This window comes from Pseudorca crassidens, chromosome 15 (genome assembly GCF_039906515.1).
Source record: "Pseudorca crassidens isolate mPseCra1 chromosome 15, mPseCra1.hap1, whole genome shotgun sequence".
Classification (NCBI taxonomy): domain Eukaryota; kingdom Metazoa; phylum Chordata; class Mammalia; order Artiodactyla; family Delphinidae; genus Pseudorca; species Pseudorca crassidens.
The window spans coordinates 64,484,839-64,498,619 of NC_090310.1; the positions used below are offsets into that span (position 1 = coordinate 64,484,839).

General features: G+C 49.6%; 1 protein-coding gene across 12 annotated transcripts in view; it reads left to right on the top strand.

Moving 5' to 3' along the window:
* The window catches only part of RALY (RALY heterogeneous nuclear ribonucleoprotein), a 79,541-nt gene extending 66,304 nt beyond the window's left edge, over positions 1 to 13,237 (top strand). For 11 of the 12 annotated variants that reach the window (XM_067707859.1, XM_067707860.1, XM_067707862.1 and 8 more), the window contains 8 exons: positions 5,253 to 5,517; positions 6,622 to 6,694; positions 6,883 to 6,930; positions 8,967 to 9,136; positions 9,850 to 9,963; positions 10,170 to 10,366; positions 11,625 to 11,673; positions 12,877 to 13,237. In XM_067707859.1, coding sequence (XP_067563960.1) covers positions 5,262 to 5,517; positions 6,622 to 6,694; positions 6,883 to 6,930; positions 8,967 to 9,136; positions 9,850 to 9,963; positions 10,170 to 10,366; positions 11,625 to 11,669 — 903 coding nt within the window. In that variant the 5' untranslated portion in view covers positions 5,253 to 5,261 and the 3' untranslated portion in view covers positions 11,670 to 11,673; positions 12,877 to 13,237. The remainder of the gene's footprint in view (positions 1 to 5,252; positions 5,518 to 6,621; positions 6,695 to 6,882; positions 6,931 to 8,966; positions 9,137 to 9,849; positions 9,964 to 10,169; positions 10,367 to 11,624; positions 11,674 to 12,876) is intronic. The other variant, XM_067707863.1, reaches the window with a different exon arrangement.
* Positions 13,238 to 13,781: the final 544 nt, after the last annotated feature.

Below are 13,781 nucleotides of genomic sequence, written 5' to 3' on the forward strand. Positions count from 1 at the left end.
AGTAAGTCCCATATCTTTGCTGATGATCCTCAGCTTTTTCATCTATAAAATGGGATTAACAGTGTCAGGCTCAAGAAAATAAACTGGGGTTTTCTTTACTAAAATCCTGTGCAAATACGAAGCATTGTAGTAGAAAAGGGAAAGGGGTGAGGAGGACCAAGGAGAGGGTGTGGCTGGCTCAGGATGACACACTCTTACAATGGGAATCAGTACCCAAGGCATCTCTATGCATAGGTTTTTGGAGTCAAACAGACCTGGGTTCCAGTTATGGTTTTGCTCTGTTAACCAGTTACTTGGTCTCTCTGAGCTTTCTTTCCCTATCTAAATTACCTCCTCATAGGGCTGTTGTGAGAATTAAATAAGGTGAGGTTTGTAAAGTCTCTTGACACATAGTTGGCAGTCAGTAATTAGAGGCTATTCTTACTGTGGTGCCCCTCTGGGAGGCTCGTTTACTCAAAGTTCGGGGTTCAGGTACCTTTTAGGGCTTTTCTGCCTGGACAAAGCCCTGTCACTTTACCACATGTTCAGGCTTGGCTCTTCCAAAACATAGCTTCCATCTGAAATGTTTCATCTGGGGAAAATGATTTGTTTTTTGCCAAATTTTCTTTTCTTATTAGCCTGAAGGAGCCAGCCCATCCCTTTGAGCTGTAAATTGCATTTCAAAGCCTGTGTTCCTATGGGTTTTAATTAGCTTAAGATCCCAGCTTTTATGCAGCAGTTGTTTTAGCAGGTAAAAGTGAAGATATTTATTTGGGAGCCAGTCCCCAGTTTTCTCAAACACAGCGTATCTAGACTGCCTTCTCCAAGCTTCTCACTGTCCTGGGGACTTGTCTCCTGGCAGCCCAGAAGGAAAAATGAAATATAAGAACCCTAGACGTAGAGTCAGAGGACCTGTGGGGTTCTTGGCCCTGCTACTCACTGGCTATGGCATCCTGGCCATGTCCATTCCCCTCTGTTCCTCAGAGTAAGAGCATATAAGCTCCATGCTCACTAAGGTCCCTGCTAATCTGACATTGCAGAAGTCTGTGGGAACAAGTTGGGTTCTTGAATTCTCACCGCTCCCCCCGCCCCTGCGCACCTCCACAAGAACAATCCCTCTACCCACCTCTCCTTAGCTCATTGCTAAGCATGGGGCCTCCGGGGACTACAAACACCTTGCTCTCAATTACACAGCTAATCTGTGAGGCAGAACTTGGCCCAGGGGGGAAAATAGCTTATCAAGTCAACCAGCTTCTGCTGAATAGGATGTCGGTATTTTCTAGGGCTCCCACTCTAACCTAGTGGGAAGCCCAGAAGAGCCAAGATAGAATTGTGTGGAGAGGATTGAGTTGGGGATGGTTGGTGTGCGGACCAGGGTGTTTGGGTCACAGGCTAGAAAAAGGTGCCTGGAACCCTAGCCTCTAGTAGTCCCCCCAACTCCTCCATACCCCTACTTAAGGGCCACAGCTAGCCCTTCTCACCACCTTCTGGGATATTACCTTCACTGCCTCGTCCCTAATGTTTATTGAGCATTTACTGTGCAACTTTGTCAAGCTTGCCTCTAACATTTGCAGGGAAGAACAAGAGTATAGATGGAGACCCACGTACCATGTGTCTAAATATTCAAAGGTTATAACTTATAAGTGAGGCTAACAAATTGGTATTTTCATAACCTGGAACACCGTATCTGAATTTGGGATTCTGTAACTGAACGTAGCAGTTCTAGGAGAGCTAGTCTGAGCATGCTTTCTTTTCATTTTGCACCCCCAACTCCATTCCTCAGTTTGAGGAGCTTCATGGACATGTGAGTGGATACTTAAGCTTTTCTGAACCCCCAGAGATACCTACCCCTTGAGATTATGCACAGCAGCAGCACAGCCTGCCCTCTGAAGAGCGTGCAGGCCTTGAAAGCAGATTGTGGGCTATTTGGTTGGGCAATACAGCGGTTAGGTTCCCGGAGCATGCTTCAGGCAGACATTTCTCCTTGGCAGTGCAGGGCAACCACATACATATATTTCCCAAGTGTCTTCTCTACAGATCAGAAAACTGACCCCCGTGTGACATGGCTTCTGACTGCCTTTCCTTAGCATTGTACAGAATGTGCTCCAGTCTGACCTTGACCCTCATCTAGAATGGGCCCAGAAATGGCAATATTAGTAGAACAGAGATGTTCAACTAGTCAGAGTAACTTTTAGATCTTATAAAGAGCTTCACAGTTTGCAAAGGCCTTTTATATACATCATCCCAAACCCCAGGTGATGAGAGAAAAGACTGGGTAGAGGCAAACCCAAAGACTTTGCTCACCAGCCAAGGAGTGAATGCTGATCCCACTATAGCACCAAGCACAGGTGCTCAGCAGTGCTTCCTGTTCAGTAGTGTTAGAGCTCACTAACACTACTGAACAGGAAGCAGTCTGAGGGAACCCAGCGATGGTCATGTCCCTGCCAGGGCAGTGGCAGAGCCAGCAGTCGTCAGTAGATCTCCGAACCGTCAACCCCCCCTTCTCTTCTTTCTGTCTTGGTCCACACACCTGACCTGGTTGGCTCCCTCCAGCCAAAGCAGGTGGCATCTCCCTGGGCCAAAACTTCATGACTTTGAGCTGTCTCCAGGAGATAGCTCTGGAGATAGCTCAAAGGAGAGAGTTATCTGATGCCCATGGAGGAGCCCCACAAATTTCTTGTATACCCATGGATGCACAAGGAATTAACCTTTGAATGGCTTGTCATCCAGGTAGGAGAGGGATTGTCAGAGAACTGTGAGGAATGGGGAACCCACATACATCGAGCATTTCTTTCTGCATATGGGCAGTGTGTTAAGTGTTTTCACGGGCAGTCTCTTTTGTGTCCCTCACTGCTTTATAAATGTTTATGATTGGATTCAAAGGCAAACTGAGTAACAGAAGAGTTTGTCTTCCCACGCCAGCTCCAAAACTGGCACCAGCTCCTTCATCAGTAGCAGTGCCCTCTCAGCCCTCAGCCTTTACCTGCGATGACACACACTTGAGTAGTATCCTTGCTACTGCAAGCCCATAATAGGAGCAGGTTCTTCCCCAGAATCGTTCTCAGGTCCAGCGTATGGTTTCCTTGCAAACAGTACCATCTGCTGGTCAGAAAGTGCTAACTTCTAAGCTGGAGGATTGAGGAGAAAAGGGTCTTTAAAACCTAGTGGGACAAAAGATACAGATATCCCAGCTTATACTCAGCTCTTCTCTAATTCACTAAAAATTTGAAACTCCCTATGCCCTAAAATATTAGGTAAATAGGCAGGTGTTTATGGTTAGCCTAAGCTGATGAGAGTTTTTATGCATACTGCCTGGTGGTTCTTCAGCACCTTCTGCAATAGCTCTATTTAAGATAGGAGTGTTCCAAAACGGAGTTGCACCAACCCATGTCGGTGAGCAGAAGATGGCCAAGAAGTATAAATGCCAAGGCTTACGTAGGCCTTTTCTACTGAAATTGAGCTTCCTTTTCCCTTTCCCTTTGGAGCCTGTGCCCAGATTATAATCTGTCCAGGAAGGGGAGTAGGAGAGAGTTGTACAGCCCTTTGGGGTAAAAAACATTGCCTGAGTATAGAGAGCAAAGAGCAAGTATAGTATCTCTAAGCAAAGGGGACAGAATTTGAATAGTAAGTGTAAAATGGATAACTCTAAAAAATTAATTTATTAAAAACAGTTCTCAGATAAATATGCTGACTTACTGTAGTACAGTTGACCCTTGAACAATGCAGGGGTTAATTCGAGTATAACTTACAGTCAGCCCCTTCCACATCCACAGTTCTTCAGCATCCGTGGATTCAACCAACCATGGGAACCATTCAGTATTGTATTTACTGTTGAAAAGTATTTGCATAAAAGTGGACCCATGCAGTTGAAACCTGTGTTGTTCAAGGGTCAACTGTATTTAAAGTGGATTTAGCTCTGGGAAAGAGAGTGATAAATTTGATAGAAATGGGCTTTAGGGACCAACGACCTGGGTTTGAATGCCTGTTCCTGGCAAGTTAATGAACTTGTTGGAGTCTGGTTTTGGTAAAATATGAAGCATAATGATAACACTCATGGAGTCTTTTTTTTTTTTTTTACATCTTTATTGGAGTATAATTGCTTTACAGTGTTGTGTTAGTTTTCTGCTGTACAACGCGGTAAATCAGCTATAAATATACATATATCCCCATATCCCCTCCCTCTAGGTCATCACAAAGCACCAAGCTGATCTCCCTGTGCTATGCAGCAGCTCCCCACTAGCCATCCATTTTACATTTGGTAGTGTATGTATGTCAGTGCTACTTTCTCACTTCGTCCCAGCCTCTGCTTCCCTGCTGTGTCCTCAAGTCCATTCTCTTATGTCTGCATCTTTATTCCTGCCTTGCCACTAGGTTTATCAGTACCATTTTTCTCGATTCCATATATATGCGTTAGCATACAGTATTTGTTTTTCTCTTTCTGATTTACTTCACTCTGCATGAGAGACTGTAGGTCCATCCACCTCACTATAAATAACTCAATTTAGTTCCTTTTTATGGCTGAGTAATATTCCATTGTATATATGGGCCACATCTAATTTATCCACTTATCTGTCGAACTCATGGAGTCTTGGAATTATTCAATATTGCATGCTACCCTTAGCTCACAGTGAATGCTCAGTGAGGTTTAGCTCATTTTTTTCGAAATGGCTGGTTCTAATAAAGACAGTCATGGTCCATGTCTGGATCAGACTGAGCAATTTTCTTAATATGAAGTTTTAGAGCATACATTACTTGCATTTACCATGTGACCTCTTTACCATGGTTCTACATTGAAGGAACAGAAGAAAAGCTGTGGAAGATCTTCAACTTTAGATCCTGCAAGGGGTAGCATTTGAGATGAACATTAAAGAAAGAGTGGATTTGAAAGAACTGGAGTCAATATGAAACTTATGTAATGTTATAAACCAATAAACCTCAAGTGTCTCAATTAAAAGAGAAGAATTGAGTCAAGCAGACCAGGGTTCAAATCCCTGTCCTGTTATTCACTAGCATTGTGACCTCTGACTTTGCATTTCCTCCCTTATAAAATGTCCTAATTCTGCTTATCATGTCAGTACCAAACGACAGAACATATGTAAAACACCTATATGAGGTCAGCAGCCAGTGAAATGAACAAAAATGGGGAAGCTGGATGCTGTAGGGGCGTGTGTGTAGGAAGGCACAAAGCAATCCAGTTTAGTCAGGTTGTGGGCCATGGGCAGCCCTTGAGCCCAATCCGGGTTCCCAGCCTCACAGTGGCTTTCTTTCTTCAGGTGACCACCATGTCCTTGAAGATCCAGACAAGCAACGTAACCAACAAGAATGACCCCAAATCCATCAACTCTCGGGTTTTCATCGGAAACCTCAACACAGCTGTGGTGAAGAAGTCTGATGTGGAGACCATCTTCTCCAAGTATGGCCGTGTGGCCGGCTGTTCTGTGCACAAGGGCTATGCCTTTGTCCAGTATGCCAATGAGCGCCATGCCCGGGCAGCTGTGCTGGGAGAGAATGGGCGGGTGCTGGCTGGGCAGACCCTGGGTAAGCATCTCTCCATGGCCCTGCCCCTGGATTTCTCCTGGGCAGGTGCTGGCCTGCATTCTTTAGCTTCCCTCTTATCCTCTTTTCTATCTTCTCCAACCGTCACCCACTATAAGATCAGTGCCTGTATGGGAAAATTTTAGAAGTTTCAGGAAAACACTTCTGTTCTGTCCCTGCTTTCACAGTGTAAGCGTTCCAGTTAAAATGCAGATTCCCCAGAGAAAGGGAACAGAGTGGACTAGCACAGCCTCTTACATTGGGCTGCATTTGGCTTAGGTTAGAACCCTTTCTGAGAGCCAGGAGGAGGGGCTGGGAGCATAAGGTGAAGCAGGTGCTCTTGGTCGCGGTGCTATGTACATGAGATGTGACCGTGCTGGAGGCCTGCCCTGGAGCCTGTATAGTGTTTGTATATGTTCACGTACTTCGGTATATTTGTGTATGTTTGAGAAGGATATGTGTCCCTGAATATGTGGTATGTGGATGTAACTGAACATGTGGGGAATATGTGGACACATACTTTACTTACATGTATATATGTAGAGTTATGTGTGTATCAGAATATACTTCAGTGTGTAAGCAGATATTCATGTATTCATTTACCAAATATTTATTGAGGTCCTAACATTTGCTGAACTCTGCTGTAGGCATAAAGATGTTTGGTAGAAGGTTTGTGTAAATGTGCATTGGCTCATTTGCATATGGGCAGTTAAGTATAGGATGTTGGAGCCACGTCTGAGTGTAGTTGAGAGTGTGTGATCTTATTTCCTGGATATGTGAACGTATGTGTGAGGATGTGTGTCTGATGTATGCGTTTATGTGAGTGTACTTGAGAAGGCATATAATTTGATGTACTTGGCCGTGTGTGTGTGTGATTGTGAGCATGCATGCATGTATCTGAATGTATCTGAATGTGTAAACAACTATATGCATGTGATGTGTGGGTATGAGTCTAATTTGTGAAGACACCTGTTGTCCATGTTAGTGAGCGAAGTCCATGTGTATCTCATGTAAACACATAAATTGCTGCACACGTGCATGAGGGTGATATTTGTATGGGTGCTGATATCCTGTCAGCATCTGACTCTGCCTTCTCCCTCCATACAGACATCAACATGGCTGGAGAGCCAAAGCCCAACAGACCCAAGGGGCTAAAGAGAGCAGCATCTGCCATATACAGGTGGGGCGCTCTGTCTTGTTTGTCTGTCTCTGGGTGGGATTGGTTCCTCTTTCCACAGAGGGAGTGAACACTGGTGGTGACGGTATGCCAAGCCTAGAATTTGGGGAGGTGTTTGGAGATGAGGGCCTGCGAAGAGTGGGCTGAGTGGCCGTCTCTAAGCCCCGGCCCTCTCCCCTTTGTTTCCCCAGTGGCTACAGCTTTGACTATGATTACTACCGGGACGACTTCTACGCCAGGTGAGCGGGGGAGGGGCGTGCCCAGGCATGAAACAGCCAAGCTGGAAGGGTCCTGAGAGATTGCTGGTGCAGCCCACTCAGTCCTCCAAGTGGGAACTGAAGCCCAGAGTTGTGGACAGGCATCTGCCCAAGGCTGCTCTGCAAGTTAGTGGCAGAGCTGGGACTAGGGTCCAGTTCTATAGGTGCCCAGGCCAGAGCTCTCCCCAGCCCACACTGTCTCCCAACTCTCTGACCGCCCCTCCCCTTCCTAATCCTGGGGTGGGACTCAATGGGACTGGACAGCCAGGGGACCTATAAATGTAGCAAGTTGGAATACAAAACAGGTACAGGGCCAGGTGCAGGGAATTTGAGCCCTCACGCTTCTGCTGTTCAGTTTCCTTACCTCTCTGAGGTGCCCAGCCAGCTGAAGGAACCTCAGAGCTCAGTCTGAGCTTCTTAGCCTTATGTTTATAGCCAAGAGGCCAGCAGTCCTTTGGAGGTCTGAATTAGTCCCTGGTAGGCTGTGGCCCACCCCCAAGCCTACCCAGACCCCAGCGTCCATGGCACCAGCCACATTCTTGTGGAAATCATGGTGGGGGCTGGCCCAAGCTTCTCCTCCTTCCTGCTTCTCTCCCTCCCTCCCTCCCTCCCTCTCAGCCTGCCCCAGGCTGTCCCAGAAGAACAGACCTCTCTGAGCCTCAGTTTTCTCACCTGTGAGTGGTTTCAGGAGACAGTGCAATGTAGTGGAAAGTGCCCTAGCCTGGGAATCAGAAGACCTGGGTGCTAATCTCAGCTCTGCCACTGAATAGAGTGCACAACTTTGGGCAAATCCCCTCCCAGTTTGAAATGGGCTTGTACCAAGTGATCCCTCAGGGCTCTTCCAGCTCTGGGATTCTGTGGTTCAGTGATTCTGACCAAGGCCAGAGCCGCCCCCTCCCCTTAGGGGCAGAAATGCAGGGTCTGGGACTGGGTCCATTCCCAGAGACTCTCCATCTCCAGCCATCACCACCCCAGGGCAGGGGCTCCCTAAACAAAGGAGTACCAAGGCATGGGGCGTTGAATTGCCTAGTGATGGCAGGTAACCTGGCTGTCATCAGGAAAGTGATCCCATAGTATACCCCTGTGGCTGCTGTTCTGTGCAGAAAGGTGGTAGCAGCAGCAGCGGTGGGAGAAACCCCTACTTGGCTTACTGAGTTTCTGCCCGATCAGGAAGAGAAGCCCTCCTGGAAAGGGCTGGGTGATGGCGTCGGGGGTGCAGCATACTGTCTGGTATAGAGGGTCTGACCGAGCTGCCTAACCTTGATACTCCACTGGGCCCCCTGCCCCTCCATCCTCAAAGTCGAGTGAGAAGGATGGGGTGACTGGGGCCCAGAATGAGGAAAGGGGCTTGGACTCCAGCCTCATGCCTCTGAGGTCATAGGCCCCTGAGTTGAGGGTCTCGGTACCCTGGCCCTTCACCTATCACACCTTCTAACGTGTGTTTTTAACCAAGTTCTCTCATGCTCTACCCTCACGGCAGCCTTGGGGGATGTGGGGGGCACAGAGTTTGGGGTAGCCATCCTCACTAGGCAGATGGGAAAACTGAGGCTTAGGCAGGCTTAGGGATTGACTCTCACTCCCTCACCTCTCTGTTTCCAGCTGGGGATTTGTACTGCTTTAGGGAGATTTGCAAACTCTGACCAGAGCTCGGGGTACAGTTGACTGAGCAGAAGTAGGTCAGGTAATAGAGCAGGACTGGGTGTCAGGGTGATCTAGGGAAGTCTTCTTTCTGGGGCTGTTGTCAGTTTGCTCCTCTGTTGAATGGGGCTATAACCATTACCACCTGTCACCTCCCCTGCTCTTACCCAGCTTGAATGGTAGGAAAGGTGGATGTAGTAAGGTCACTGAGGTCCAGAAAGCCCTTCCTCTTCACCCTCAGGACCTAACTGGGAGCAGGATGAGGTATACAGTACAGGCTACCCAGCCCTTCACCAGCCCTACATGTGTTGGTCTAGGGTCACAGTGCTCTCTGGTGGCCACAGGCCATGCTGCAGCCTCTGGCCCGTTTGCTCTCACAGGCTCTTCGACTATCGGGGCCGCCTGTCACCAGTGCCAGTGCCCAGGGCAGTCCCTGTGAAGCGACCCCGGGTCACAGTCCCCTTGGTCCGACGTGTCAAAACCACCATACCTGTCAAGCTCTTTGCCCGCTCCACAGCCATCACCACCACCGGCTCAGCCAAGATCAAGTGTGAGTGACTATATCTTCTTCCTAGGTAATTTTTATTTTTGTCATTAGCAAAATAATAGAATTACATTTTTTTACATTGGAAAATAGATAAAGGAACAAATCTCCCACAGTTCTGCAGCTCTAATACAACCAAGTGAGTATTTTCATGCATTTCTAAGAGGAAAAGACCGACATTTGTGGAGGAGGGTCTTGGGTTAGGCACAGAGTCCAGTGCTGTGACGTGGAGCCCAGTGAGGAAATGGTGTCATCTTTCCTTTAGTAAGCACAAGGACAGGTCCACACAGGCTCGCTACTCCACATTCATTCTGGTGTGCACACGTGGTCAGGCACCCAGGAAATCTGATTGTAAAACACTCACATTTACACACCTTGAAAGACAGATACCACTCTCTAACATAAGCAAAGACACATGCTTGCTCAGGTGCACACAGAGGTACACACCACACACCTCCATTCTTATCCATCCCCAGTCCCTTTCAGAGTTGGAGGGGTCGGGGATGGTGGGGGAGATCCACGTTCACAAGGGCCTCCAGAAAGTCTCAGGGGGAAGCCACAGGCAGCTCAGGCCTTTTCCCTGGCCAGAAAAAGACCGTGGACAAGGATGGTTTCTGCCACTGGCCTGTCTTCCTAGTTGACAGAATGGGGCTAGGGTCTTGTGTTAGTGTCAAGCTCCCAGCCCTTAGGTGACATCCCTGTACTCCCTCCACTCTCAGTAAAGAGCAGTGAGCTGCGTACCATCAAGACAGAGCTGGCCCAGATCAAGTCCAACATCGATGCCTTGCTGGGTCGCTTGGAGCAGATTGCCGAGGCGCAGAAGTCCAATCCAGGTCAGCTTCCAAGGGTCCCTGCCCAGATCAGTGGCCAGGGGCACAGGGCAGAGTGTGGGGAGGACAGTGCATGGGGCAGAGAGGGACTGTGGCCTCCAATCCCACCTGGACCCACTATGCTGAGGCCTAGGTTACGCTAAGGTGCTACCCCGGGCAGCTGCCCCAGGTTGATTTTTATTCCCCTCATCCCCCGCTTCCGCCTGAAGATGGCAAAAAGAAGGGCGAGAGTGGCAGTGGCAGTGGCAGCGCCATCGGCAGTGGCAGTGGCAGTAGTGGTGGCAGCAGCCGGCCACCGGCCCCCCAAGAGGACACAGCTGCTGAGGCAAGCATGCCCCAGGGAGAAGCAAAGGCTCGAGACGACGGTGATGAGGAGGGGCTACTAACACACAGCGAGGAAGAGCTGGTGAGGGCATGCGGTGGGGGGGCAGGGGGAATTGGGACTGGGACTGGACTTTGCACGCTTGGTTGCAGGAGGGCTGCAGGGAGAAGGGGAACCTCTGAGCTGGTTGGCTGCCCTATGAGCTCCCTCCTTCCTTCCCAGGGATTCTAGTCCTGTGAGGAAGAGGGGGGAACGAACAGGGAGCACTTAGCTATTTCAGCTGCCAGTCAGAAATCCCACTGAGGACTGGGGCAGACCTCTCTCTAGCCCAAGGCCCATTCTAGACTCTGTCTTCTACATGAGTCGGAGAAGGGAAGAGTCACGGACTCAAGCAAACACACACGGTCTGCAGAGTTCCAGGGAGCACGAGGGGTTTGCCTGGGGAAGCCACGGGGAGTGTGGATATCTACTCCACCTGAGGATTTTCTAAAAGCCATTGTTGCCTCAGAATGAAAACAGGCTGTCTCAAGAGGGAGTGAGCTCTGTTTGCTATTGGAATTCTTCAGACTGAGGCAAGGAGCTCATATTAAGCGGGAAAGTAGACCAGATTCTGAATCTATAAGATGTCTGTTGTGTGCCTAGTTCTCAGTTACCTAACACTGAGCACCAGGCCCTGTAGTTCACACTTTTTAACTTCATTTAACCTTAACAGCAGCCCTGAACTCTGCAAAGTATTACTCTTGTCACATTTTACACCATGAAGAAACTGAGACTCAAAGGAGTCAAGTAGCTTGCCCGGGGCATTGTAGCTAATAAGGGTTGAGCCAGGATTGGAGCCTGGCCTTCAGCGGGTCTGTGAATTTTCTCCACATGGCTGGGTTCTGGTGTGAGGACAGATAGGCTTATGGCCATAACAGTTGAGAGGTCTTTCTCATGCCCAGCCTGTCTCTTCTTATTTAAACCTAGCCTGATACCCCATCTTACTCTTTCAGGCATAGTAGTCTCCATAGAGGCCCTAATGAAGGCTTCGATGCTCCTAAGATGGGGAGCTCACCAGTCTACTAGGCTTTCAGTCTGCTCCAACCTAAGAAGGTCTTTCTATGCAGAATGTGCCCCCTGGCACACCTAGAACTTCCTTGACTGGTCCTTTCTCTCCTGCGGGTCCTTCAGACTACCCTGTTGGGATCCCAAGCCAGCCTTTAGTTAGACTGGTCCCATAGTTATTCCCTTTGGCTGTCCCTCCCCCTTTCTGAGTGTGGTCTCCATATGTGCTCTGGGCCCCAGGGTAGGACAGAGCTTGCAGTGAGTGATATGTGGTCCTTTGTTGTCTCCTCCCTATCAGGAGCACAGCCAGGACACAGATGCGGAGGATGGGGCCTTGCAGTAAGCAGGTACGGGGGTCCTGGTGGGGAGGGGTGCAGTAGACCTGGCAGGGTAGTGCTGTGCCCAGCAATGAAGGCTCTGTCGTCCCCAGACATCCTGCCATGCCCATTTGTAGGGGCTTGGTGGGTTGCAGAGCAGGCAGCCGTGGATGGGCTAGCCAGGTCCGCCCAACAGGAGTTCCCTCAGAATACTCCGAGCTACATTGCCTGTCTCCACTTGTAAAGAGCTCTGAGTCTACTGGAGGAGGACAAACCATTACCACCCAGTGTGAGCAGGATGACAGGGACTGGAGAGCCAGGGACTCATAGAGGTGTGTGGTGGAAGAGGTGATGTGTAGCTGAGCCTGTTGAGGATTGAGGGAGAAGTGTCTGAGGGAACACCCTTATCAGAGGCACAGAACGCTGGCAGTCCTTGGTGTGTGAGAAATGGCCAGGAGCCTCCTGTGGCTGCAGTCCCGGCTCTGCACAGTGGGGAGAGGGAGCTGCTCATCATCAGAGGGTGATGATTATGCCAGACTTAGGGGCTGGGATAGGATCCTGTCAGGAGGAAATGCCCTGTGCACCCCAGCCCTGCAAGGTCGTGACTGTGCCAGTGTAACAGATGTAGAAACCTGAGGCACTGAAGGGGCAGGGCGATGCCACGTATCTCACAAGATCCCCAGGTGGTAATTGGTGGAGCCTAGATTTGAACCCAGTGGTGTGGGCCTCAAAGCTCATTCTCTGGTTGGTATTTACCACCCTGCTCTACCCGACCCTAGAGGGAAACCAGGCCACAGCAGCTCTGCCCATACTCTGCCCCATTCCTTTGGGGGCCGTTTCCAGAGTAAGACAGGCTTGGGTGGAGGAGGGCCTCAAACAGCAGAGGTGTCTATACGCATGACACATTCATGCTATGAGATGCTCCACCATACATTTAAGTTTAGGCAATCTTCGTGGTTTGTTTTACCTGGGAGGCTAAGTTTTACCTTGTTAAGCCAGTTTGCAGGAGAGGTGCTGGGGACTCAGGTGAGGAAACTGAGGCTCGGGGAAGGGGAAGATTCACCCAAGGTTTCATGGCCAGAAAGTTATGAGGCCCAAGCCAGAGTTCAGGCATATCTTTGTTTGCAAACAGCAAACACCATTCCACTCTTTCTTCTTCCCACCCCGTGTTATCAAGAGCACGAAGGGGCTCTTCCTCTCAGCCTTAGTCTCTCTTTTGTGTCTGTTTCTCAGTCTGACAGGAGCAATGGCCACCAGCAGGAGAAGGGCGTACACTGTACCAGGCCTCAAGCAGGGCACCCACCCCTGGATAACCACCCCCAGCGGGTCCCAGAGGAGAGCTGGCAGCAGGCACCACCTCCCTCACGGGTCCCAGCCAGTGCCACATTCTCTGCAGGTGGAGTTATCAGCATCCCCTTCTCATGTACCCTCCCTCCCTGTTGGCACTGCCCAGGCCAGAGGGCAAAGAACAGAGTTTCCCTACACTCTGCTTCCCCTCCCCAGGACACTCCCAGGCTTGGGGTTTTTCTATAGGTTTGGAGGAGGGTGGGGCCCACGGGGAGGGGACCCTGACAATAAAGAGATTGGATCCCAATTTGCTCTGAGATGGGATGGTTTGTGTTTTCTCATGAAGGTACCCTGGCCCTCCTGTCCAACCAGAAAGCAGGTCTGCTACACCCGCTTCTGTTCCCTCCTTCACTCCTCCCTGCCAGAGAGAGCATTGTCTAGGGTGCCTGAAACTGATCTGTCTGGGCCTTAGTTTCCATGGCTAAAATGGGGATTAAAATGGCCAGTAGGGTTGTTCGGGAGGGTCAGATGTGCCAGTGCCCATGAGAGCAACTTCGTGGTAGAAGTGCCAAGCGGTTTTGATCCACTTGGTCAGGCAGTGGTAGGTCCAGGCCTCAGTTTCTAAGTCTGCTGTTTCCCAGCTCTAAAATGGTTCTAGAACTCACCACTTCCTCCCCTTCTGTGTCTTGGTTTAGGACACTGTTTTTTCACAGGGATCTTGGGCAGCAAGGGGAAAGAGGCTAGAGGCTGAGGCCTTCAGTCAGAGACCCAGACCTGGAGTGAAAAGTAGCCCCTTGGAACTGGTCAAAAGACTTCAATCTGGAGAGTTGGAGAGTTGAAGAGGGTGTCTA